The 25,747-nt window shown below is 36.7% G+C and overlaps 1 protein-coding gene across 1 annotated transcript in view; it reads left to right on the plus strand.

The window, feature by feature from the left end:
- TRIM24 (tripartite motif containing 24) overlaps positions 1–25,747 on the plus strand; it is a 94,050-nt gene that overhangs the window by 18,657 nt on the left and 49,646 nt on the right. Inside the window, exons 3-4 of the mRNA XM_041751060.1 lie at positions 15,139–15,257; positions 22,701–22,848. Of these exons, the coding sequence (XP_041606994.1) occupies positions 15,139–15,257; positions 22,701–22,848 (267 nt within the window). The remainder of the gene's footprint in view (positions 1–15,138; positions 15,258–22,700; positions 22,849–25,747) is intronic.

The following is a 25,747-nucleotide window of genomic DNA, read 5'->3' on the forward strand; positions in this document are numbered from 1 at the left end:
TTGGTGATTCTATGTTTTTAACTCTTTGAGGAACTACCAAACTCTTTTCTGCATTGGCTGTACCACTTTATCTGCTGTATCCCACCAGCAATGTATCAGGGTCAGATTTCTCCATATCCTCCATCTTCTGCAACACTTACATTCCTTTTTTGGATAATAGCCATTCTTGTGGATGTGAAGTGATAACTTACTGTGGTTTTGATTTACATTTCCGTACTGATTAATGATCAGAATCATTTCATATACTTATTTATCATTTGTGTATCTTATTTGGAGATAGGTCTATTCGAGTCCTTTGGTACTGACATTTTCTGTTGTTGAGTTGTAGGACTTCTTTATATATTCTAGATATTAGAACCTTACTAAGTTTTGATTTGCAAATATTTTTCTCTCTCTGTGTTGTCTTTTCACCCTTTTGATAGTGCTGTTGGTATATAATAGTTTTAAATTCTGGTTAAGTCAAAGTGACATCATGCCTAATGACACGGTAGAACTTCATAGGGTTTGGTCTTTTAAGTGAAACAACCAATAGACTGGAGAAAACGACTAGAATCAACTGTTTTAGACTCTGGACCTTGGTCAAACTCTTAAAAGAACTAGGAGAGTGTTTGATTGAAGGGAAAGGCTGTTGCTCTTTGGTAGAGGGCTCCAAAATTTAAGGTTGTGTGTTTTGATTGGTCTGACAGATTCCTGAGGACTGGACATTGATGTTTGCTGAAATTTAAAGTGACAGTACCTCCTTCACGTTTTGGAGTCAGATATTTAAGGACATCTTTGTCAGGTGATTGGCTGGCCATCAGACAGCATGGTACAGAAACTTCACAAGGAATACATACATACTTTGCAAGATAGTTAATAAAAGTCACAAAGGAACTGTTCCCTCCATCAATAAGCAAAAATCAGCAATCTAGGAGGAGTGGGACAGTTAGAGTTCTAGAGTTACCATAATCGCCAGATCTCTTGGTATTTAACTTACTTGGGGTTCCCACACACACACACACTCCCAACCCCTACTTCTTAGATATGTAGATTCATGACTTCCATCAAATTTAGGCTATTTTCAACCATTATTTTTTTGTATTATCCCACAAACAGAACCTGTCCCTCAGGTTCTGTTCAATTTTCTTTATCATTATTTTCATTCTATTCTTCATACTGGATAATTTGAACTGACTTGTCATCAGGCTTGCTGATTATTTCTTCTGCCTGTTCAGATCTGCCATCTCTGTCAAATTCTTGCTTCCTACGAATGAATTCTATTTCCTGACTTCTTTAAATACTTTATATTTTTTGTTGTTGAAACCTGGACATTTTGAGTAGTATATTGTGGTAACTTTGGAAGTCAGGTTCTCTTCAGGAATCAAAATCAGGAACAAATATCAATATTTTGTTCAGGAACAAAATCAATATTTTGTTCTTGTTGAGGTCTTCAGTTGCCTAATTGTATAGTGGCTTTCCTAAACTGTTTTCACAAAGCTTTCCTTGTGCCCATTACTGACCTGTTATCTTGGCACTCAGCCTGTGACATCTCAGAAGTTCTGTTGTTAATGTGTGGAATTTTTTTTAAGTGTATATGCCTCTTTAGATGTTCTGATAGGTGCCACCAAAGAAGCTGCTGTTTTCTGGGGGTGCTGAATAAAGCCAGCCATCCTAGCTGACCCTCGGGAACCTCATACTACCCAAATCACAAAACTCCAAAATTAAGTTTAGAATTCAAGATTCTACTGTCCCTCTGGAACCAGCCAGCCACTTGAGGAATGCAGGCTGCTATACCCACAATGCAACAGGATTCAAGAAGGAGGCATGGTAGCTGGTTTACCCAAGCAGCTCTTTTACCAAAGTTCAACAGCCTCTGTCTCTATTAAGCACTTCTCTGGTTGCTATAAGTGTCTGAGTGACTCTAGAGTTCTAAAATAGTGGATTCTGTTAGTGTTTTTCCAGCTTAATGTTTGTTTTGGTAGAGAGACCAACCCTAGAACCTGCCATTTTTTTTTGACATCTTTTGCTGCCATTTTTACTGCTATTTTAAAGTAAATCACAGATTTGGCATTTCATCCTTAATACTTTAACTTGAATCTTCCAAAATAAGAACAATTGCCTGGATAATCCCATATCATTATCATGGGTAGTTAGCATAGCTGTTGTTTTCTAATATTCTAAGACAAGTGCATCGTTTTCACATTAACTATCTTGTCCTCAAAATGTCCTTTACAGCTGTTTTGTTCAAACCAGAAACCAGTCAAGGATTAACTAAGCACATTTAGTTACTGTGTTTCTTAAGTCTTTCTTAAACTAGAATAGTTTCCTCTCCTCTCCCTATTCTATTATTTGGACTTGTAAAGAACTCATCAGAGTGATAAAATACTTTATGTTCTGCATTTCTGTGGTGTTTCTTCATACATTCTTTTAAAATATTTTATTTATTCATGAGAGACAGAGAGAGAGAGAGAGAGAGAGAGAGAGAGAGAAGCAGAGACACAGACAGAGGGAGAAGGAGGCTCCATGCAGGGAGCTCGATGTGGGACTCGATCCTGGGACTCCAGGATCTCCCTGAGCCAAAGGCAGATGCTTAACTGCTGAGCCACCCAGGTGTCCCTCCTCATACGCTCTTTAAGTCATTCCTCTCAACTAGAAGTTTAGGTGATTAAATTCAGGCTGAATCTTGTTTGGTAATAGTACTCCATAGAAGATGCTTCATATTCATATGAAGAATATACTTCATATTGCATCAGGAAGCAAAGGATGTCTAGTAAAGATTTGTTAGTAGAATAGTATTGAGGTTGACTGGCCAGATCACATAAAGTTGTTTATCTCAATTGATCTTTAAAGATATTTCTGCTGGGTTTAGAGGTCCAGCAAGGCAATTATTCTATTTAACACTTGGAAGATGCCTTTCTACTGTTTTCTGATTTACATTGTTGCTGGTGAGAAGTAGGCAATCGGTCTTACTTTTGTCTTGTTTGATGATAAGCCATCTGTTTTTTTCTTTGCTTTTAAGATTTTTCTCTTGGTAGGATTTATCACTTCACTTCTGCAAAATTCTTAGTTGTATTTGCTCTCAAGCCTTTCTGAGACAATGATTAAATACTTGTTTTATATTCTATATGTATATATCTATTTCTGGAGTCCATTCTGTTCCATTGTTTGTATTTCTGTCCCTACATAAATACCATCCTGTCTTGATTACTGTAGCTCTGTAGTAAGTCTTGAAATCAGATCACATAAGCCCTCCAAATTTATTTTTCAAATTGTTTTTGCTATTCTTGTCCTTTTGCATTTTCATATAAATTTTAGCATCAGTTTGTCAGTTTCTACAAAAAGCCTGCTGGTATTTTAATTGGAATTGCGCTGAATCTTTAGCTCAGTTTGGGGAGAAGGAATATCCTAACCATGTTGAATGTTCCATTCCAGGAACATGTTTAATGTCTCTCTTAAGGGTGATCATTAATTTTGTTTCTTAGTTTTCATTATACAGGACTAACATGTAATTTGATAAAAATGTTCCTGTGTCATGTGTTTTTGTTTGGTTTGTTTTTGTGTGAGTATGCTTTATAATTTTTAACATAGGTGATTCCTTTTTGTGACTTTAAACAATTATACTTATCCTTTTCCAACCTGTTTACCCTTTATCTTTATCTTGCCTTTTTTGTACTAATTAAAAGAGCTTGGAATAGAAATTGTGAGTGGAAGTCCTTGATTTCTTCCAAGTCACACCAGAAAGCATTTAGTATTTCATCATTAAATATGTTATGTGTAAGATTTTCAAACATGGCTTTTATCAGGTTGAGGAAGTTTCATTCTATTCCTAGGATACTGAATGTATCTTTATCTTGTATGGGTGCTGAATTTTTCAAGGATGATGATACTAAGACTTTTCTCCTTTGTTAATGTAGTGAATTACTGTAATTGATTTGAATGCTCAACCAGCCTTGCATTTCTGTGATAAACTTTATTTAACCATGATGTATTATCCTTTGTATGTGTTTCTTTCCTTGATATTCTGATATTTTGTTAATGATTTTTGTTAATCTTTGTTCATGAGACATACTGATCTGTACATTTCTGTCCTGCCCTAATTGCATCTGATTTTAGTATCAGGACATTATTGGCCTTATAAAATGAGATGAGAAATGTGTTTCTTCTCTGTTTTCTAAGAGTTGTTTATAGCTGATATTATCTTCTTTTTATGTTTGACAGAATTCACCAGTGGTTCCTTCTAGAGCTAGACTTTTCTTTGAGGGAACGTTTGGGAACAACTTCAGTTTCTTTAATTGATACAGGGCTATTCAGGTTTTCTATTTTTTTTTAAGATTTGGGGTAATTCTGTCTTTCAAAGAATCAGTACATTTATTCAAGTTGATCACAGTATTCTCCTGTTACTTTAAAGTCCACAAAGTCTGTACAATGGCCTCTATTTTATTTGATTTTTTTCATTAGTAGTTTTTGATAAGTCTAGCTAGAGTATTAATTTTAACAACCCATCCCCCCTCACCTCCCAAACTAACTTCTGTTTCATTGCCTTTTTTGTTTTCCTTTATTCCCATTTTCTTTTCTTTCTCAGTACTTTTCTACTCATTATTTCCTTCATTCTGCTTTCTTTGGGATTAATTTGCAGTTCTTTTTCTAGATTCTTGACATAGAAGTTTCCTAGATCGTTGATTTTTGTTTTTTTAATCAACATGGAAATAAGTTTCAATTTCACATAGTTGGGGATTTTCCAGTTCCATTTCTAATTTCTAAGTTAAACTTATTGTGATCATGGAACAATGTTGTGTGTTTTTAGTTCTTTTAATTTATTCATACTTGTTTTGTTGCTCAGCATATGGTATTTCTGGGTATATATTCCAGACACACTTAATATGTATTCTGCTATCATTGGGTATTCTTTAAACATCATTTGCATCAAGTTATTTGATTCTTTTGTTCAAGTTGTTTATGGCTTTGTAAGGAATTTACCCCTTTATCATTATATATTGTCCCACTTTACATCTGGTAAAGTCTTCCAGGTTTTATAGACTTATTGTTGAATGTGTATCTGTTTCTGTCCTTTTTATTTTTTTAAACTGTGTGCATATTTAATTGGATTTCTTGTAGATAACATTTAATTAGGTCTGTTGTTAAATACATGTGTATGTATGTATGTTTAAGTAGGAAGCCATCAGTGGCATCGATAGGACCATGAACAGAGCATCATTTAGTCCTTTTCCTTTAAAATGCAGAAAAATATAATACTGAAGTGTTAATTTTTTAATAGGTGATTTCCTTGTTTAGCTTCTCCCCAGCACATACTCTATATTCTTACTTTTGGTATTAGCTAAAAGAAGCAATTTATAGCATTTGTGAGACCCATTTCCTTTTCTCTTTAAAGTTGACTACCTGCTTGCCTTTTGGATCTCACCTTTTCCCTTTCAAAAATGGGAGTTGAATTATGTTTTTATAGTATTCCCATTCTTCCCAGGATAGCATGTCAAAAGAACCCCTTTTTCCATACTATATAGTATGCAGTGTCTTGTTTTTCTTGTACTCTTAAATTGTGAGGTTGGAATGAAACTTGAGACACAAATTTAAGATACATTCAACATTGAGTCCCATTGTTACTTTTAGTTATGCACTTTCTTTTCCTACTGGTACTTTTAGGTAGAGGTGCATTTATTAACCTGAATTCATTTGTAGCATTAGTAGATCATACTTTGAGGAAATCAGATAGATGAAGTCATGCTGATCCTTTCAGAAGGAGTCCCCTGTTATCTGGTTTTAATTATAATGCACAGGTTTACTCAGTAACCAGCTTGACATCATTAGGTCCTTTTTATACATTTATTCATAGAATCCTTAGAACAGTCCTACCTCAAATTTATTCTGATGAGTGTGAAACATGTAGCACAACTGGCACACAGCAAACTCACAATATGGTAACCATTATTATGATTATCATTTACTGTTGTTTTACAGAAGAGGAAATGGAGGCTCAAAAGGTTTTAGGGGTTATAGAGCAATCAATCCAAAGAAGGCACCTAGGTCTATATGGTTTTAAGCAACATATTCTATTTTTTTTTTTATTTAAATATGTTCCATGTAGAATGTATACAAGATGTGTCATTAGGCTAGATTCAAATCCCAGATTTGCCACTTAGTAGTTGTATGACCCTGGGCAAGTGATGGTGATTAGTTTTCTGATCCGTAAGATGGGGATTATACTTATTAATTTACAAGAGCTGGGTTGCTCTGAGGGCTACTAGTACCCTAGCAGCTAGTCTAGAGTTAGAAGTCTAGAGTCTAGAGTTAGAAGAGAGCTCTGACAAAAGCAAGCAGGTTTTTTACTAGGTCTGAGGTCTCATTTGCACCCATCTTCTCAGCGTTGGAAGCAGTTTAGTTGAACAATAGACATGTTTTGAAGTTAGTACTGGAGAGGAGCTGCTACTGCTGCTGCTTTGCTCTTTCCTGGGCCTACCCACTGTCCAGACTTGTATGCTAATCATTCCCATGCTTTTCTTTATAGTTGATCTTCTGTGTATGCTTTCCTATATAATAATTTATTTGAATTGTATTGGATTTTTTTTAACTTGAATGGTATATGTATTCTTCTAGGACTTCTTCACTTAATATAATATTTTTTGGGATTCATTTGTGTTGGTGTCTGTAGTTAAAGTGTAGTGATGTCATTGGTGTATTTTACTATTTGAATATATCACAGTATTTCATTTCTACTGTTGATGGACATTTGGATTGTTTCCAGTTGTGGGCTTTTATGAAAAATGCTGTGATGAACGTTCTTGAACATCTCTCCTGATGCTGAAGTATGAGTTTCTCAATGTTGGAATTCTGGATCATAGGGTATGTGTATTACTAAGGGAGTTTATTAGTCATTCACCAAGTATTTTTTTTTTAATTTTTTTTTATTATTTATGATAGTCATACAGAGAGAGAGAGAGGCAGAGACACAGGCAGAGGGAGAAGCAGGCTCCATGCACCGGGAGCCTGACGTAGGATTCGATCCCGGGTCTCCAGGATCGCGCCCTGGGCCAAAGGCAGGCGCCAAACCGCTGCGCCACCCAGGGATCCCCTTGATTTTTTTTTTTAATTTTTTTTTACCATTCACCAAGTATTTATTGAGTGTTAGTTCAGGTACACTTTTAGATTCCTTGGAATATTGCTGAATTAAATAGACACCAATGATTTACATTCTATTTGGGATCGCCAGATAATAAATAGTAAATATAAATAAATATAAAGATAAATGCCACGAGGGACAAGAGAGCAGGATAAGGGGATCATTTATACAGGAAGGTGGGTTGGGGTGCAGGCGTCATTAAAGGTAACATTTTAAAACAGACTTAAAGTTATGTACCACCTAAAAATTTTTCAAGCTAACCAAAAAAGCAACTGTGACCTTTAAACACACAGCAATGAATGATTAAAGTAAAAATCTCCACAATTCTTAGAGAATTATTTTTTCTTTGTTAATCAGATCTTAATCCTTACAGATTCTGAAGGGACATGTTCTGAGTGCTAAACTCTACTAGTTTGTGCAGGGAACTATAAGTGTACTCAGACTTGGTTGAATAGAAGTTACATTTCCCGGGGCACTTGGCTGACTCAGTCAGTAGAGCATGGGACTCTTGATCTTACAGTTGTGAGTTTGAGCCCCACATTAAGTATAAAGATTCACTTAAAAAATTTTTGAAATCTTTAAAGCAAATGACATTTCCCCCTTAACTTTATGGTTAAAAAGGTATTGTTAAGTTAGCATGTATTTGGATTCAAATTCATGTAGGACAAATTCCACACCTTAAACAGATGGGATTCTTTTTGTTTTTAAGTTCTTAGTTTATTAATCCTCTCATGAAAAATTTGCACAATCACCACAGATAGTTACTGCAAAACTTTTGTGCCCTTTTGCCAGTGCCAACATTCTTTTGCAATCCACCTGATTTTCTTCATTCTGTCCTTGTGCTCCTTTTCAGATTTTCTTGACATCCTTTTCTTCTCATGGGCCATGTCTTGCATGTCTACGTTTGGGTTTGTTTTTCCTTGCATAATCCACAGAATCACAAATCATGCCAAAGCCAGTTGTCTTGCCACCACCAAAATGAGTTCTGAATCCAAATAAAAAGATGACATCTAATGTAGCCTTGTACATTTTGGCTAGTTTTTCTCGAATTTCTGTCTTAGGTACTGTTGCCTTTCTGGGGTGAAGAACATCAATGACTGTCTATTTTTTTATGTTTTTTTTTTTTAAGATTTTATTTATTTATTCATGAGAGACACAGAGAGAGAGAGAGAGAGGCAGAGACACAGGCAGAGGGAGAAGCAGGCTCCATGCAGGGAGCCTGACATGGGACTCGATCCTAGGTCTCCAGGATCACGCCCTGGGCTGAAGGTGGCGCTAAACCGCTGAGCCACCAAGGCTGCCCTATTTCTGCTGAGGTAGTTGGTTCGTCGCGAACTTCCTGGTCCTCCACATAGTTACTGCATTGTTCATGAGGGCAGCTGAGCTTCAAGCAGCCAGGAAAGAAAAGAGAGCCACAAATGGATTCTTAATTTGTGGACTAATATCTTCTATATCAAAATGATATGATCAATTAACCTGTGGTTTTCTAAACAGTTTTGTAAAGGGTAGTGGAAGAGCCTGCACCTGGATCAGTCAGCTAAGAGTTCAGATCATAATTCCAGATTAACCAGAGTTTCTGATCTGTTTCCTCATCTTTATGAGGGTAATGCAGTGCATAAAAGGAGAACACTAAATAAATGTCAGTTCGTTTTAGGGTTTGGGTTTTTTTTTTTACTTTATATTTTGAAATAATAATAGGTTGGTGGGAATTTACAGAGAGATCTCATCATGTACCCAGTTTTCCCCTGTGGTTACATCTAATGTAACTAGTACAAAACAAAACAAGGAAATTAACATTGGTACAACAGTGCCTATAGTTCTTTGCCACTTTGTCAGGTGTAGATTCATATATTCATCATCACAATCAATACACTTCTGTTCCTGTTTTATTCCATAATATCTCTTTGTAGTCATATCTACCCTTTCCTCACTCCATACTCCATCATCCCTAACTTCAGGCAAAGCACTGTTTTCTATCTCTATAATCTTGTCATTTTAAGAATGCTACATAAATAGAATCATAAGTGACCTTTGAAATTAGCTTTTTTCCACTCAGAATGCTGCCCTTAAAATCCAATCAATTTGTTGCATGTATTAAAAGGTTATTTCCCTTTTATTGCTAACTAGCATTCCATGGTATGGATATGGCAGTTTACTTAATCATTAACTTATTTCAGGAGATTTGGGTCTTTTCAAGTTTGAGGTGATTATGAATAAGGCTGAATTAAGTTTGTGTTCAGATTTTTGTGGACTTAAGTTTGTTCCTTTGGAATGCCCTGGAGTGTGTGATTAATTCATATGATAAATATTATGTTTAATTTTTAAGAAACTGCCAAGCTATTTTATATTCCCCTTGGGAATGTATGAGTGATCCAAAATAAAAAGTAGTGGCAATACCTATGTACTCCTATCTCATCTTGATTTTAAATTTGCATTTACCTGATGGCTAGTGATATGTGCTTATTTTCTATTTGTGTATCCTCATTGGTGAAATGTCTCTTCATGTGTTTTGCCCATTTTCTAATTGGGATATTTGTTGTTTCATTGTTGAGTTTTGAGAGTTTTTTATATATTGTAGATATGAATCCTTTGTCAGATCTGTGCTTTGCAAATATTTTCTCCCCGTGTGTAGTCGGTTTTTTTTTTTCCATCTTCACAAGCTTTTTGCAGAGCAAAAGTTTTTAACGTTGATGAAATCAAATTCATCCATATTTTTCTTTAATGGGTTGTGTTTTTGATATAAGAGCTTTGAAAGTACAAGGTCCTTAAGGTTTTCTCCTGTTTTCTTCTAAAAGTTTTATAGTTTTGTGTTTTATATTTAAATCTGATCCACTTTGAGTTAATCTTACATAAAATGTGAAATTTAGATTGAGGCTCAATTTCTTGCGTATGAATACCCAGTTACTCCGTTGCAATTTGCCGAAAAGACTTTGCTTCCAATTATTCCAATAATTCCAAAAGTGTGAATTATTTTCACACTTTTGTCAAAAATCAGTTGGACTGATTTGTGTTAGGTGTATTTCTGGATGCTCTTTTCTGTTCCTTTCATCTATGTGTCTATCCTTCCTTTTGCCAATACCACTCTGTCTCAGCTACTATATCTATATAAGTCTTAAAATTGGGTAGTAATTCCTCTCACCTTTTTTTTTTTTTTCAAAATTGCTTTAGCTAGTCTTTTCCACATAAATATTGGAATAATATTGTCTATACTTATAAAAAAAATCTTGCTTAGGATTTAGATAGAATATACTGGTTTATAGGTCAACCTAGGGAGAATTGACATCTTTATTGCAATGAATCTTCCAGTCCATGAACACGTTACATCCCTCATCAGCATTTTGTACTTTCAGTGCTAAGATGATTTACTCGTGTCTTGTCAAAAATGAGTTGGCCCTACTCGTGTGGCTCTTTTTCAGTTCTCGATTCTGTTTTATCCATCTGTGTCTTTCCCTTGGTCAGTAACATTCTTGATTATAGTAGCTATAAAATAAGTCCTGAAATTGGATAGAACAGTTCCTCTATTCTTGTTTTCTTTTTTTTTTTTTAATTTTATTTATTTATTCATGAGAGACAGAGAGAGAGGGGCATAAACACAGGCAGAGGGAGAAGCAGGCTCCATTCCTTGCAGGGAGCCTGACGTGGGACTCGATCCTGGGTCTCCAGGATCACACCCTGTGCTAAAGGTGGCGCTAAACCGCTGAGCCACCCGCTCTGCCCCATTCTTGTTTTCTATATTGACGTAGCTACTATTGTACATTTGCCTTTCTATATACATTTTAAAATCTTATCTATATCTATAAAAAATGTTGCTGGGATATTAGGAATTGTGTTAAACCCACAGCTTACATTAATGAGAATTGACATCTTATATGCATGTAAGTCCATGCATATAAGTACATGTTTTGCTAGGTTTACACCTAAGTATTTTGGTTTGTTTGGAGCCAATTTTCAAATAGCTATAGGGCTATTCAAATTATTTCATACTGGATAAGTCATAGGAGTTTGTACTTTTTGAGGAATTTGTTTCACTTACGTTGTTAAATTTCTGTGACTAGTGTTAGTATTCCTCTAATATCCTTTTGATGTCCACATGGTTTGTAGCTATTCCATTTTTCATTCTTTGATAAATTGTATTTTTTCCTTTGTCATCTTCAGTCTTATTAAAGTTTTGTTAATTTTATTGGCCTTTTCAAATAACCAGCTTTTTGTTTGATTGACCTTTCAGTTTTCAGTTCCATTGGTCTCTGCTCCTAGTATTTATTTTCTGCCTCGTGAGAGGTTGAAATTGAAGTCCATGTTCCTTATGCTGCATCCCCTGACATCTGGAAGGGGAGGGTCTCCTCCTGACTACTGGTGGATAGTGTGAAAGTCTCTTGATACCTCTTGATAATTCCCTGGCTGATAGGGGCATCAGTGTCTGTTCACTACTTCCATTGTTCTTCATTGACATATCTAAGGGATGGGTACAGCTCGAGGTTACTGGTAGGCAGTAGTAAAAGTTCTGAGTGTCCGATAGGCCTTTTCTAACACCAACCCAGCATAGAGGTAGAGGAGTACCTCATTCCTCTCAGGGAGGTGCAAAAATTCAGGTTCTTCATGTTGTCTCCACTAGTACTGCAGGGGGCCTCATTAGCATCTGGTAAGGATGAAAGCCCCAGCTCCAGGTTTTTCTGACAAACCACAGCAGTGTGTGGTTGGGTTACTTGGTTTCTGCTTGGCCAGGATGGAAGTCTGTGCTTCCCACTGGCCCTTTGCTGGTGGGAAAAGGAGCACAGTTTTATCTGTGGTGTTTGGCTGAAGTAGAGCAGTTACTGTCTAAAAATTTTGTCTTGGTACATTACCTATTTCCTGGTCCTTTGGACAGAGCAGGTTTCTATGGGGTATTTTTTGTTGTTGTTTACACCTGTTGAATGTGTTCATAGGCTGGTGACTTCATGAACACCCACTTTGGAATATATGAGGCTAAAAGAAAATCCAATGAACTCACCACTGTGTTGTTCTTTGTTTGTTTGTTTGTTTTCTGTGTTGTTCTTTGGATCCTGAAGACTCTAGATAATCTGCTGCCTTCCCTCTACATTTCAGTCTTATGATTTTTTCATGTAGAATGCCTGATTTTTAGCTGTACTTGTCTGGAAGAATAGGGAAAAATATGTGTACTCAATCTTTTGTGAAATGCATTTTCTCATAATTTGCAGATTTTTATTTTGTTAGTAACATGTATTAGGTACATCTTTTTCCAGTTTGAGCCTTGTCTTATTTTCTTCATGGTAATCTTTTGACTACCTATAGTTCTTAACCTAAATGAAATAGAATTTATTAATATTTCCCTTAATCTCTTGCTTTTTATTTCTTGCTTTAGAAATTTATTCTTGGGGATCCCTGGGCGGCTCAGTGGTTTAACACCTGCCTATGGTCCTGGGATCTGGGATCGAGTCCTGTGTCAGGCTCCTGGCATGGAGCCTCCTTCTCCCTCTGCCTGTGTCTCTGCCTTTCTCTCTCTCTCTCTCTCTCTCTCTCTCTCTCTCTCTCTCTGACTGTCTATCATGAATAAATAAATTAAAATCTTAAAAAAAAATTTATTCTTGCTCCAAGGTTATACAGATGTTCTCTTATGTCTTTGTGAAAGTTTTAAGGTTCTTAATCTTTTAAAAGAATTACTATTTTTAATTGAGTAGTAATTTAATTCATTCTCCTCCCATTTTAGAGAACTACAGCATCATGAGAACTTTTCCCATTGATCTCTGGTGCCACATTTATCATGTATAAAATATACTTAAATGTGAGCCTATTTCTGGTACATGTATCCTGTTCTACTTTTTTTTATCCTTGAATAAATTTCACACCATTTTAATTACTATCTTTAGAGTAATTCCTGTTACTTGATAGACATGCCCCACCACTTTGTCAAAATTCTATTGAAATTCCTGTTGAGATTATTAAAACTGCATTGAATCTATAGATATGTTTGGGAAGAATTGCTTTATTTACCATCATGGACATAGGTTTTCTTTACTTAGATATATTTTAATATTTCTAAATATAGCTTAACATTTTTTCTCCACAATGGTCTTCTATATGTAAAAATTATTTCTTAGTACTTAGTATATTTTTGTTGCTATTGTAAAATGGGTTCTTCAATTTAAAAATTAGTTTATTGCTTGTATATATATATAAATGAAATTGAGCTTTGGATTACTTTATATTCATTCTCATGCATTTCATTTTACAGGAAATGTACCTGAGAACCTTATTGCAGTCTCCTTGGTCCAAATTATAGCATCAAGTGAATATTAGATTTTTAAAATTTTAATCAAAAATTTAGATTTTTGGGCAGCCCAGGTAGCTCAGTGGTTTAGTGCCGCCTTTGGCCCATGGTCTGATCCTGGAGACCCAGGATTGAGTCCCACGTCAAGCTCCCTAAGTGGAGCCTGCTTCTCCCTGAGCCTGTGTCTCTGCCGATCTTTCTCTCTCTCTCTCTCTCTCTCTCTGTGTGTTTCTCTCTCATGAATAAATAAAATCTTTTTTAAAAAATTAGATTTTAATTCATAATTATTACTTCTTGTTTTACCAAGCACAATGAAAGATTATTTCTCCCCCCCCCCCCCACAAAGGAGGGATATATTTGTACTTGTTAAAGGAAATACAATAGTGTTTCTTAATCTCCCATGGAGACTTTAAGCAAAACAAGTATCTTTGTACTCCCCCTTCAGAGATATCCTGGTTCTGTAGATCCAGAGAAAACCAGAAGTCTCAATTTTTTAAAAAAAAATCTCCCACATGGTTCTGCACATCCATATTTGAAAACCACTACCAGGGGAAATTACTAAACAATAAAAAGGGCAGCATGGGGTTATTGAAGGGGCATATCATTTAAAATAATGAAGTTTTATTCATTGTTAAATTAAGTGTAGGATACATGTATATGTGTACATACGTGTGTATATGTGTGTGTGTGTAATATATATATATATACATATATATATTACACACACACACACACACTGAATTGCTTTGTGTTAAGTAATAGCAGGTATGACCTGGAAGAGAGTGGACATTATAAAAGAACCCAGTTACAATTTGAATGAGATGTGCTCATTTAGTGCTTAGTATATTTGTATTTAAATTTATAATGAGAATTCATGGATATAGAGAACAAATTGTGATTGCCTAAGATGTAAAGGGTCATGAGCGGGTAAAGAATGAGCAGGGTCAGAGGTACAAATTTCCAGTTATAAAATGAATAAGTCATAGGGTTGTAATGTACAGAATGGTGACTGTAGTTAATAATATTATATTGCCTATTTGAAAGTATCTAGAACTATGACCCAGCAATTGCACTACTGGGTATTTACCCCAAAGATACAGATGTAGTGAAATGAGGGGACACTTGCACCCCAATGTTCATAGTAGCAGTGTCCACAATAGCCAAATTGTGGAAGGAGCCACGATGTCCTTTGACAGATGAATGGATAAAGATGTGGTGTATATGTACAATGGAATATTACTCAGCCATCAGAAAGGATAAATACCATTTACATTGACGTGGAAGGAACTGGAGGGTGTTACGCTGAGTGAAATAAGTCAACTGGAAAAAGACAGTTATCACATGTTTTGACTTATGTGTGAAATAAAAGAAATAGTGCAAGGGACTGTAAAGGAAGGAAGGGAAACTGAATGGGGGAAAAATAGAGGAAGAAAACCATGAGAGACTCAACTCTGGGAAACAAGTTTGCTGAAGGGAAAGTGGGTGGGGGGATGGGGTAACTGGGTCACAGGTATTAAGGAGGGCATGTGATGTGATAAGCACTGGTGTTACACTATATGTTGGCAAATTGAATGTAAATATTTTTAAAAAGTAGCTAGAAGAGTGGATCTTGAAAATTCTTAGCACAGGAAAAAAAACTTTGGAATTGCATGGTGGCAGATGTTAACTTACTGCCGTGATCATTTTACAGTTATATACAAACAATGAAATCGTTATGCTGTGCAAACCAAAAAAACTTAGAACGCAATTTTGTTTTTCCCAGTTGGAGTTATTCGATGTCCAGTTTGCAGCCAAGAATGTGCAGAGAGACACATCATAGATAACTTTTTTGTGAAGGACACTACTGAGGTTCCCAGCAGTACAGTAGAAAAGTCTAATCAGGTAAGCGTATTAATTAAGTCTTAAATGTTTTGCCTCCTTCTATTGAGACGTCCTAAACTCCTGACAGACTCTAAAATAAAAGATGTTTGACATTGACCATTATGTCTATCAATAATTATGTAATATTTTAAACAGGGCTTGGTGCAGGGAATAAACTTTCTAATTCTTGTGAAACCAGCTTTAAAGAATGAAAATGTAATTACGTCAGCTACAGTGTCAAGTACTTAGACCTCTGAAAGTTCCCCTGTGAATACCAGTGATTTTTCTTTTTTGTCTTCCAGATTGTCATGTCACTTTGCTTCATATGTGATTATATTTATACTAGATATACTTTGTTACATCACTTTATCAGATGAACTACAGTAATGCATGTGAATGCTCAGTCCAGGAAATTCAAAAGTAAAGTAGTATAATCAACAGAGTAGTTATTATCCAATATGAATTGATGATGATAAGATGAGAATTGAAGAGATTATTATTTTTTTTTTAAGATTTTATTCATTAATTCATGAGAGACAGAGAGAGAGAGAGGCAGAGACACGGGCAAAGGGAGAAGCAGGGAACTTCAGGCTCCATGCAGGGAGCCTGAAGTGGGACTTGATCCCGGGACCCCAGGATCACGCACGCCCTGAGCCGAAGGCAGATGCTCAACTGCTGAGCCACCCAGATACCCCAGAGAATAGAAGGGATTCTAATCTGAAGGACAAATTTAAGAGGCTGCTTTATGCCTCTGTATAATATTAGTTTTGGTAAGTTTAGTTACTCTGTTTTTGTCACAAAAACATAATAGGAAGAAGTTATGATCCATTAAACTAGAGACAAAGTCCAAATTGACATGTTTGCTGTAGATAAGTGAGGGGGAGGGTGTTAAACCTAGTTCAGGAATAGGGTACTTGGAGGAATATTTTGGGACTATTCATGGGAATATCATGGGAATATTCATGGGAATATCCCATGAAGATGAGAGAGATGATAATGTGGGATGAAGGAAGCACTAGGCAAAGATAGAGAGATCTGAACTAGTCTGGTGGCAATAAGGAAAGGAAGGGAAGAAGTCCACACAGGGCTTGATATACCTGATTGGATGTGGAAGTGAGAGGAACCCCATTACTAGGATGGTGGTGCTTTTCACAGAGAGAAAGGGGGCAGAGAAGTGGTTAGAGAATTGGTTTTGAATATGATTGAGTTTGCCTATAGGACTAAGGTAATGTCATCCATGGTCAAACTGGAGCTCTGAGGAAAGTTTGTAGCTGAAGAAGTTTAAAACCTTTTTGTTACAGATAATTTTAAGCATTACCAGGAGAGGGACAGTTTCACTTGACTCCCATGTACAGGTTACCTAGCTTAGTAGTCATCAGTTCTTGTTTTATGTTTAACCTGACAGCACCCTCCCCCTGACCACACCACATATTATATTTTGTTGAAGTTATTCCCAGACATTATATCCTCTAACCCATAAGTCATTTTCTATGGGAAAATAAGTTTTATAAACATAACCACATTAATTTCATATGTAAAAAAAATTACAGTAATTCCTTAATATATCAAACACCCAGTGATAATGTATCTAATTGTTGTGGTTTCTTTTTTTAAAACAGTGGTTTGTAAGGATCCAATAAGGTCTACACAATTGATGTCTCAACCCTATATTTTAATTAATCTCAAATTACTTTTTCACTTTATTGGTTTTCTTTTTCCTTCCTTTTAACCTACTTGTTAGATAAACTGGGTCTTAGTCTTGTAAAGTTAGCCTTATTCTGCGTTTTGCTGACCATCTTCATAAAGTCACTTATGTACACTGGCAATAAAAATGTAGAGACTGATTTAGTTTCAGGTTCCATTGGATGAGGGGGTGGTGGTGTAAGAATACTTTCATCTGGGCAGCCCTGGTGGCTCAGCGGTTTAGTGCCGCCTTCAGCCCAGGGTGTGATCCTGGAGACCCAGGATCGAGTCCCACGTCAGGCTCCCTGCATGGAGCCTGCTTCTCCCTTTGCCTGTGTCTCTGCCTCTCTCTCTACCTGTGTCTTTCATGAATAAATAAATAAAATATTAAAAAAAATACTTTCATCCATATGTCTGAGTGTACTTCAATCAGGAGGCATAGGAGTTGGGTTCTCTTTCTTTTTTCTGATGTCAGTGGCCATTAATTATCATTGCCATGATCCCGTATTATATTAGGCACTTGGAAAATTGTGACATTCTCATTCTGTTATTTCCCCTGTTTTTCTTAACTGGAAGAGAAACCAAAGACTTCCTTCATTTATTCTTTGGTTATAAAGGAAAGGTAGATTAAACACTTGATTTATTTTTCCTTTATTTGCTGATTTTTAGAGTAGTAACCTAGTTTCTTAGCATTCTTCAGAGGTTGACTAACAAGTGTGTGTGTGTGTGTGTGTGTGTGTGTGTGTGTGTGTGTGTTATTATGAATTAATGGATTTTTTTTTAATTTTTATTTATTTGTGATAGTCACAGAAAGAGAGAGAGAGAGAGAGAGGCAGAGACATAGGCAGAGAGAGAAGCAGGCTCCATGCACCAGGAGCCCGATGTGGGATTCGATCCCGGGTCTCCAGGATCGCGCCCTGGGCCGAAGGCAGGCGCTAAACCGCTGCACCACCCAGGGATCCCGAATTAATGGATTTTTAACGCAAAATGTGTTGTAGTAGTTGTTCTTATTGATGCTCAAATTGTGCCATCTTGGCAAAAGGAGCCTCACATTGATTCCTGAGTCATTCTGATACAATTGCAGTAGTCACTGCTATCTCCCTTCCTTTTTCTCTTTTCACAAGATATTAGGGGCTTTGATTCCTTTTAGCTGGAAATGCTGTCTATCTGGAGACCACAGTATGGGTGCCAAGGGTACTCATCACCACTGAGTTGGTCATATTTCTAGGCCTTGCAGGAGAATGATTTAGCAAATACTTTTTATTGAAAAAAGAGAAGTGACTGCACTTAACTGTATCAAGCACTGAGTGATGTATAGAATTGTTGGATCATAAAATTGTACACCTGAAACTAATATAACACTGTTAATTACATTTGAATAAAAAAGAATAAACCAGTCCATCAGGTTTGGTCTTGAATTTAGGCCACATAGTGTCTCCTGGGGAACAGGCAAAGGACTCTAAAGCATCTTTTTATTAAGAAGCTCATCAACCTCAAACACATGAAATTTTAAGGACCTGCAATAGAGAGAGTCTCTGAAATCTTTAAGTGTCAGGGAAGGGGATAAACAGAATACAAAGTAAGTATTAGATGATAGAAAACTGTTAAGCTTAGTAAGGAAACTAGTGTTTTTAAGAAGGCTAGGATTTTAGAAAAGTGATGGTGCAAATTTTTAACAGAAAAGTAAGCAAGTTTAGTCTTATTGTATTAATGTATTAACCAAGTGAACAGATTTCTGGAGCAAAAATGTGAGAAATGACCCAAGAAGCTCTGACAGCAAGTGGCTATACCAAAAAAATTAAAACCATGTCCCCACTAGTGCCAAAACCACCAGATGATAGTGTAAAAATTCAGTGTACAATTATTCGTTTTATGTGATCCCAAATGTCCAAAGTCATGTTTCTGTTGCTGTTATTTTTTCCACAGAACTAATAGTTTGACCTGGTGTCCTATAGAGTATGTGAGAAATAAGGGTTGTAGCTATGCCTTCTGGGCTTTCCCATAGGATGACCAGAATCATCTCCAGTGCAGCCAGTCTTTGAGGTTCTACCTTGACCCTGCTGAGGATCACAGAAGGCTCACCGTTCCCCTTCCCTGCCCTGTCATGTGCATAGTACCGAGAAGACTGCCCAATTATCAGGAGAATCATAGATGTGCTGAAAACCCAAATTCGGCAGAGGGAATAAAGTCTGTGATTATCAAATGTGAATGTGTTCCACTCCTAAGCAAACTGATAGCCTGATTGAGGCTCATGAGAAGTGACTGAGAAGAGTATATAACATCTATTTCTAAGATTCTTGTAGCTAGAAGACCTTAAGAAGAAAAATAGATTTCATTTGGCTCAATAGTGTACTCTCCATAAATAAAATGTGCTTCCATGTGAGGTAATGGGTGTCTAATTGCTGAAAATATACAAGCAGCCTATCTAGGAAAGAAAAAGCAAATATACCACTATACCATATTGATATTTATAAGTCCAATTTAGATTTGTAGGTCTTTTTTTATTTTATCTCACTTAATCTGACATTGGAAATCTTGGTTCTTAATTACATTGACATCATTATTTGTTTTCTCGAAATATATATATGTTATAGGATATATTGTGTCAGTTTTGGTACAATCAGGAACTATCTTAATTCTTAAAATTAAGAATTGTTTACTAGATATAAACCTGTTTACTGAAAGAATAAAAAATACTTAAAGTATCATAGAGCTAGCAACTATAAAGAAGCAGCTCAGAGAACAAAGAGAGTCAAAGTTAGAAGAAGGGTCTTGTAGGGATCCCTGGGTGGCGCAGCGGTTTGGCTCCTGCCTTTGGCCCAGGGTGCGTTCCTGGAGACCCGGGATCAAATCCCACATCGGGCTCCCGGTGCATGGAGCCTGCTTCTCCCTCTGCCTGTGTCTCTGCCTCTCTCTCTCTCTCTGTCTCTCTCTCACTAACATAAAAAAAAAAAAAAAAAAAAAAAGAAGAAGGGTCTTGTAGAACATCAGTTCAAACATCTGAAGAGGCTGCTTGGCTCAGCTCATGTTGGTGTCTGAGCTTTTGGCCCTGGGACCACAGAGCTTAGCAGAGCAGGAGTAGGCCTGTGGTGGTAGTATCTCCAAAGCTGGTTCTGTGAGGATTAACAACATTGCAAACCAGGGCTAAGTGCTACTGTGGGAATACACTTGCCATCACCAGGGTGAAGTTCATGGATTGGCGTGATATACACAGAAAATGCAAGCAAATAGACAACTAAGATGATGAAGTACCTTCTTCCTCTGACACTGCAGTCCTCCTCCAGCACCATCTATTGTCAGAATCTAATATGGGGGCAACCCTGGTGCAGTTTAGCTCCCTGCATGGAGCCTGCTTCTCCTCTGCCTGTATCTCCATCTCTCTCTCTCTCTCTCTCTCTCTCTCTCTCTCTCATGCATAAATAAATAAAATCTAAAAAAAAAAAGAAAAGAATCTAATATGGAACCAGCTCAGCATGAATATGGTTTGTGGAGTAAGACTATGGAAGCATAGAGTTGGTACTGAAAGTAGAAGTTATAGAGCTGTTTCTGTCAAAATAGAAAGCAAGGAAGACAGCAATTACTTACATGTATGCATAGGAAATAGTCAATCAAATCCATTTTTTTTTCAATTTTTTAAAAAAAATGTATTAACATTCAGTGTAATATTCTAAAGTTACTTGAAATAAATAATTCTCTGAATGTTTAAGCCACCACTTGATAGGCAGATTCATTTGTTTCATTTGCTTTTGGTTTTTAGAGATTTAATTTTTTTAATTTAAATTTGTAGGACTATATATAAAACATTTCTATAGTTCTAAAGTAAAATCTATAAAACAGTGTATTGAGAGAACTCAAGCTTCTATTGCTGTTTAACCTACCCATATACCTTATTTCTTCTCTATCCTATAGGTAGCCATTTAATCTCCTTTATTCTTTCATTTAAAATATTTTATGTAATTTTAAGTAATTTTGTTATTTTTAAAATATTAGCAAATGTCATTTCACCCATCTCCATCTTTCTTAGAAGAGCATGATATACTTTCCACTTTGCTTTTTTATTTTACTTCATATTCTAGGGATTCCTCATTCTTTCTATAGTGTGGAGATTAAATTTTAGGTGACATCCTTAAAGACAGGATAGCTGAAGCTAAGGCAGGGAGTATGGATGAGACAGCCCTCAAATCTAATAAAAATGTACAGAATCAGAGGAAGGGTGGGGATGGGATCCAGAGGGCAATCAGGGAGATAAGAGGATATGGAGGTATCAAGAGATCCAAAGGATTTCTGGGAAGTGTAGGAGTCAATGATATTAGAAAAGTTAAAGATGATGAGAGCTGAGAAAAGGCAGGCTTGAATTAAGGAAAATGTTATACAGGTATTTGGAATTTAGCTAATGTAAAGCACTACTGACAGGGAAATTTTTTTTGCCCTAGCATATGAAGACTGCTTATATATACTTCTAATACCTTTCGTCAGAGAGAATAGTGCCACCCTTTACACAGTTACACAAGCTGGAAACAAAGGAGCTATCCCTTCTTCACCTCCCTTTGAGTGCATCCTCTGAAGCCATTTTACTATCAATCTTCCTCATTCATTCATATGTGCACCCACTCTCACCTAAACCACTGAAAAAGCCTCTTACTTGTCTCTGCAGAAAGCACTTGCCCCTTTTCTAATCTGTTCTCTATATTGCAGTGACAGTGATTTTTAAAATTGCAAGTCTGGCCATGTCACTTAAAGTTTTTGGGGGACTTCCTCAGACAAGGACCAAAATTGCCATGTGATCATGCTTCATCTGGCCCCTCTGCCTGCCTTGCCCCCAGCTGCTTCTTTTGCCAGTCTTTGCCTTGATCTCTGCACTTAAGTCATACTTTCTGTCAGTACTTTGAACCTGCTGTCCTCTCCTTGCCAGAGGCTTTTGTACATGCTGTTCTCGCTGCCTAGAAGTCTTTTCATCAGTAATTGATGACTCAACTTTCATATCTTTGTGTTAATATGATCTCCTTAGAGAAAGCCTTGCCTGGGTAATCTCTCGCTTTTTCCAGGACTCCAACCCCACTAAAATAAGATCACTTTCCCCTATCATGTGCTTTTATAGCTTCTCATACCTTTCCTTTGTGGTACTCCTCAGTTTGTAATTATTTATTGATGTGATTTTTCCAATAAGTGTTTGTGTGCCTCACATTTAATTTCACTATTACTGAATAAAATCTGTTATTAACCTCACTTTAAAGATAAGCATTCTAAGTAACCTGCCCATGACTACTTAGCTAGTAAGTGGGCAACTGGAATATCAACCCACACTCCTATCCACAAGACTCGGTATCATAAGGGCAGGACTCATGTTTGCTTTTCCATCATTGTACCTTAACATAGTGCCTGGAATATTTGATATATTGAATGAAGAACAATGCCATATTTCCATTTCATATGTTTATAATTTAAAACATGTCAGTTTAAATTTACAAACACTGTCAGGATAGCTGATAGAGTCCAGTATGAGTGGTATATCATTTTTATATGACTAGTAGTTTTTTTTTGTTTTTTTGCTTTTTTAAGATTTTCTTTATTCATGAGAGACACAGAAAGAGAGGCAGAGGGGGAAACAAGCTCCATGCAGGGAGCCTCATGCAGGACTCGATCCTGGGACTCTGGGATCATGCGCTGAGCCAAAGGCAGACACTCAACCATTGAGCCACCCAGGCGTCCCAATATATGACTAGTTTTTTGACCACCTTTTTGTTTTTGTTAAAAATCGATGTGACATGTTTCTCTTATTAGGTATGCACAAGCTGTGAGGACAATGCAGAAGCAAATGGGTTTTGTGTAGAATGTGTTGAGTGGCTCTGCAAGACATGCATCAGAGCTCATCAAAGAGTGAAGTTCACAAAAGACCACACTGTAAGACAGAAGGAGGAAGTATCTCCAGGTAATAAACTGGCTTTAATCTCTTTTGGTCTCTAACCTTCTTCCTCCTCTTTTCTATCTTCCTTTCCTGGCTTTGTTTTGATACCATTGTAAGTATTAAATGCATTCTTGTTTTTTAATATAAGGAGGTATGTATTGTAATTGAAATTTGAAGACTTACAAATGTTGTTAAATATGAGTAGATATAAAATCTTTCTGCCTTATATTTATTCATACTCCCAATCCCCCTTTTCCTTTAAATGCTATATAATTTGGTGTAAATGTATAGGAAATGGAAGAAAAAAAGTTGCTTTTTAAACTTTTTTAGCTTCTCTCATTACTTCTCTTATTTCTAAGGTATGACAAGAGGTGGGCTTAATTAAAATTTATACCTGATACCATTATGGTAAACCTGTTTCATGATATTTGATATGTAGATAACTAAAGAAGATCTGCCTTTTATGTGACTTACAGTTTCTCAGTTTTTATTGTATGACTTAAAATGTAAAGTTTACTAATAATTTGTTTTATTATAGTAAAATATATGTAACTTAAAACTTGCCATTTAAACCATTTTTAAGTGTATAATTCATTAATATACACATTCATTTTATCAGTGTACAGTGCATTAATGGCATTCACAATGTTATGAAGCTGTCACCACTGCCTGTTTCTAAAGTTTTTTCATCATTTCAGGAAGAAACAATTACCCACTAAATATTAATGCTTATTCCCCACTTTCCTCTCCTGTGGACTTCTAATCTGTCTGTTCGAATTTGCTTATTTCTGCAAGTAGAATCAAATAGCATTTGTCCTTTGTTGTCTGACTTATATCACAATATTTTCAGCTTTTATCTATGTTGTAGTGTTTATCACACCTCATTTGTTCTTATGGCTCATTAATATAGTTTTGTTTAAAAAATTATTTTTTGGTTTTAATTTTTTGCTTTATTGCCTTTAATTCAAGTCAACCAGTATTCATAGATCTATTCTGTATTCGAGGAACTTTGCTGTGCATTAGAGATGGAAAGTGAATAAAACAGATAATTTTGCCCCACAGGAGTTACTAGTATGATGAAAGCTACAAACAAATTGGCCTCATAAGTTCTGTAGAAGCACATGAAAGAAGTCCCAAACTCAAGATTTGGGGATTTAGGTTGGAAGCAAAATCTGGGGCTTGAAGAAGAAATCTGGGGCTTATCACAGGAAGGAGAGGAGTGGGGAAAACTGAAGTACATGCACTAATATCTAGAGAGAGACAGTTGAATATAGCTTGAGAGTGAGATTCAGGGGGAGGAGGAATAAGAGATGAGGCTAGGAGTCTGGTGACAAGGGAAGTGGGATTATAATTTCTGAGGACACTGATGAGGAAAAGACAAAAAGAGAAGAGGCCAAGTATAGATTCGGATAAATTAAATAGATTAGTGCTAGAAAGACTTGTCTCTTTTTTTGTGAATTCAGCCATCTATTGAATAACAGAGCAGAGGAAATAGGATTAAAAGGTAAGGAATGTGGGGAATACTTGAAATGACTCCAGTTAAAAGAGAGCTCCAGCTTCAGAAACCGTTTGGTAGCATCAATGTTACATTGCATTAACAGGCCTTAAAACTTCCTCCCTCGGGGGGTGCCTGGGTAGCTCAGTCAGTTAAGCGTCTGCCTTCAGCTCAGGTCACGATTCTGGGGTCCTAGATTCGAATCCTACATTGAGCTCCCTTCTCTCAGGGGAGCCTGCTTCTCCCTCTGTCCACCACCTCCACCTCTCATGAGTAAATAAACAAAAATCTTTTTAAAAAAATAAAATAAATAAAACTTCCTCCATCAGGCCTCAGCAGTGTACTTGTAGGTATAGAGAAGAATCGAACTTATCTAGGATTGGGGTTTATCTAGATAGGTGTTGGAGAAGTTCAAAAGAGTGAGGTAAAAATAATGGCATTTACTAAATGAAGGATTTTTTTTTAAACTGTATTGTTGTGCCCAAGATTGCGAATCCAAGAAACCACCAAGGAGCCAACACCAGTGCAAGCGCACCAAGGGTTTATTAGCAAGCTCGAGCTTGGGTCCAAGTATACCCGACACAGGGGAGCAGGGACTTGGACCCCGATGTGGGTTACAGCTGGGTTTTTTATAGACTGGTCTAGGGGATTTTCAGAAGGGGTGGAGGAATTTCTCAAGTTCTGTTTACATTCTGATATGGGGCTTTCAAGGGCATTGCCTCTGCTATCATTCCTATATGGGACTTTCTACCACAGGTGTGGGCTCTGTTGTCTTTCTGTTTTTGTTTTTTTTTTAATTTTTATTTATTTATGATAGTCACACACAGAGAGAGAGAGAGAGAGAGAGGCAGAGACATAGGCAGAGGGAGAAGCAGGCTCCATGCACCGGAAGCCCGACGTGGGATTCGATCCTGGGTCTCCAGGATCGCGCCCTGGGCCAAAGGCAGACACCAAACCGCTGCACCACTCAGGGATCCCTCTGTTGTCTTTCTGATATGGGATTCCCTGCCGAGGACATTGAGGACATTCTGCAGTTTTTTCCCCCGTACAGTTCAGCTCTTACTCACAGGGGCCTAAGATGGCTGTACTTGTGCTAATGCTAAACTTTAGGTGGGATGGCCTTAATTGTTCTCGGCCTCCACAGTATAAAGGAAATGAAATTGATGGTGTCAGTTGATAATGAAAGAAATTATTAAGAACCTAGAAATCATTGAGCCCCAGGAGAGTAGTTGGAAGGTTAGAAAGTTGAAGTTATTAGAGTAGATGTTTGAATTTGATTATAGAAATGGAGCACTTATGGGCCATCAAAAGTCTAAGGTGAGACCATGATATAAGGAGCTCTAATGGAGTTTTAGGTCTCCGGAGATGAGAAAGTTTGAGAGCCTTGTTTTTTTGTGGTAATCGATGTGGACTTCTAAATCATCCAGA

This window comes from Vulpes lagopus, chromosome 4 (assembly GCF_018345385.1).
Source record: "Vulpes lagopus strain Blue_001 chromosome 4, ASM1834538v1, whole genome shotgun sequence".
Classification (NCBI taxonomy): Eukaryota; Metazoa; Chordata; class Mammalia; order Carnivora; family Canidae; genus Vulpes; species Vulpes lagopus.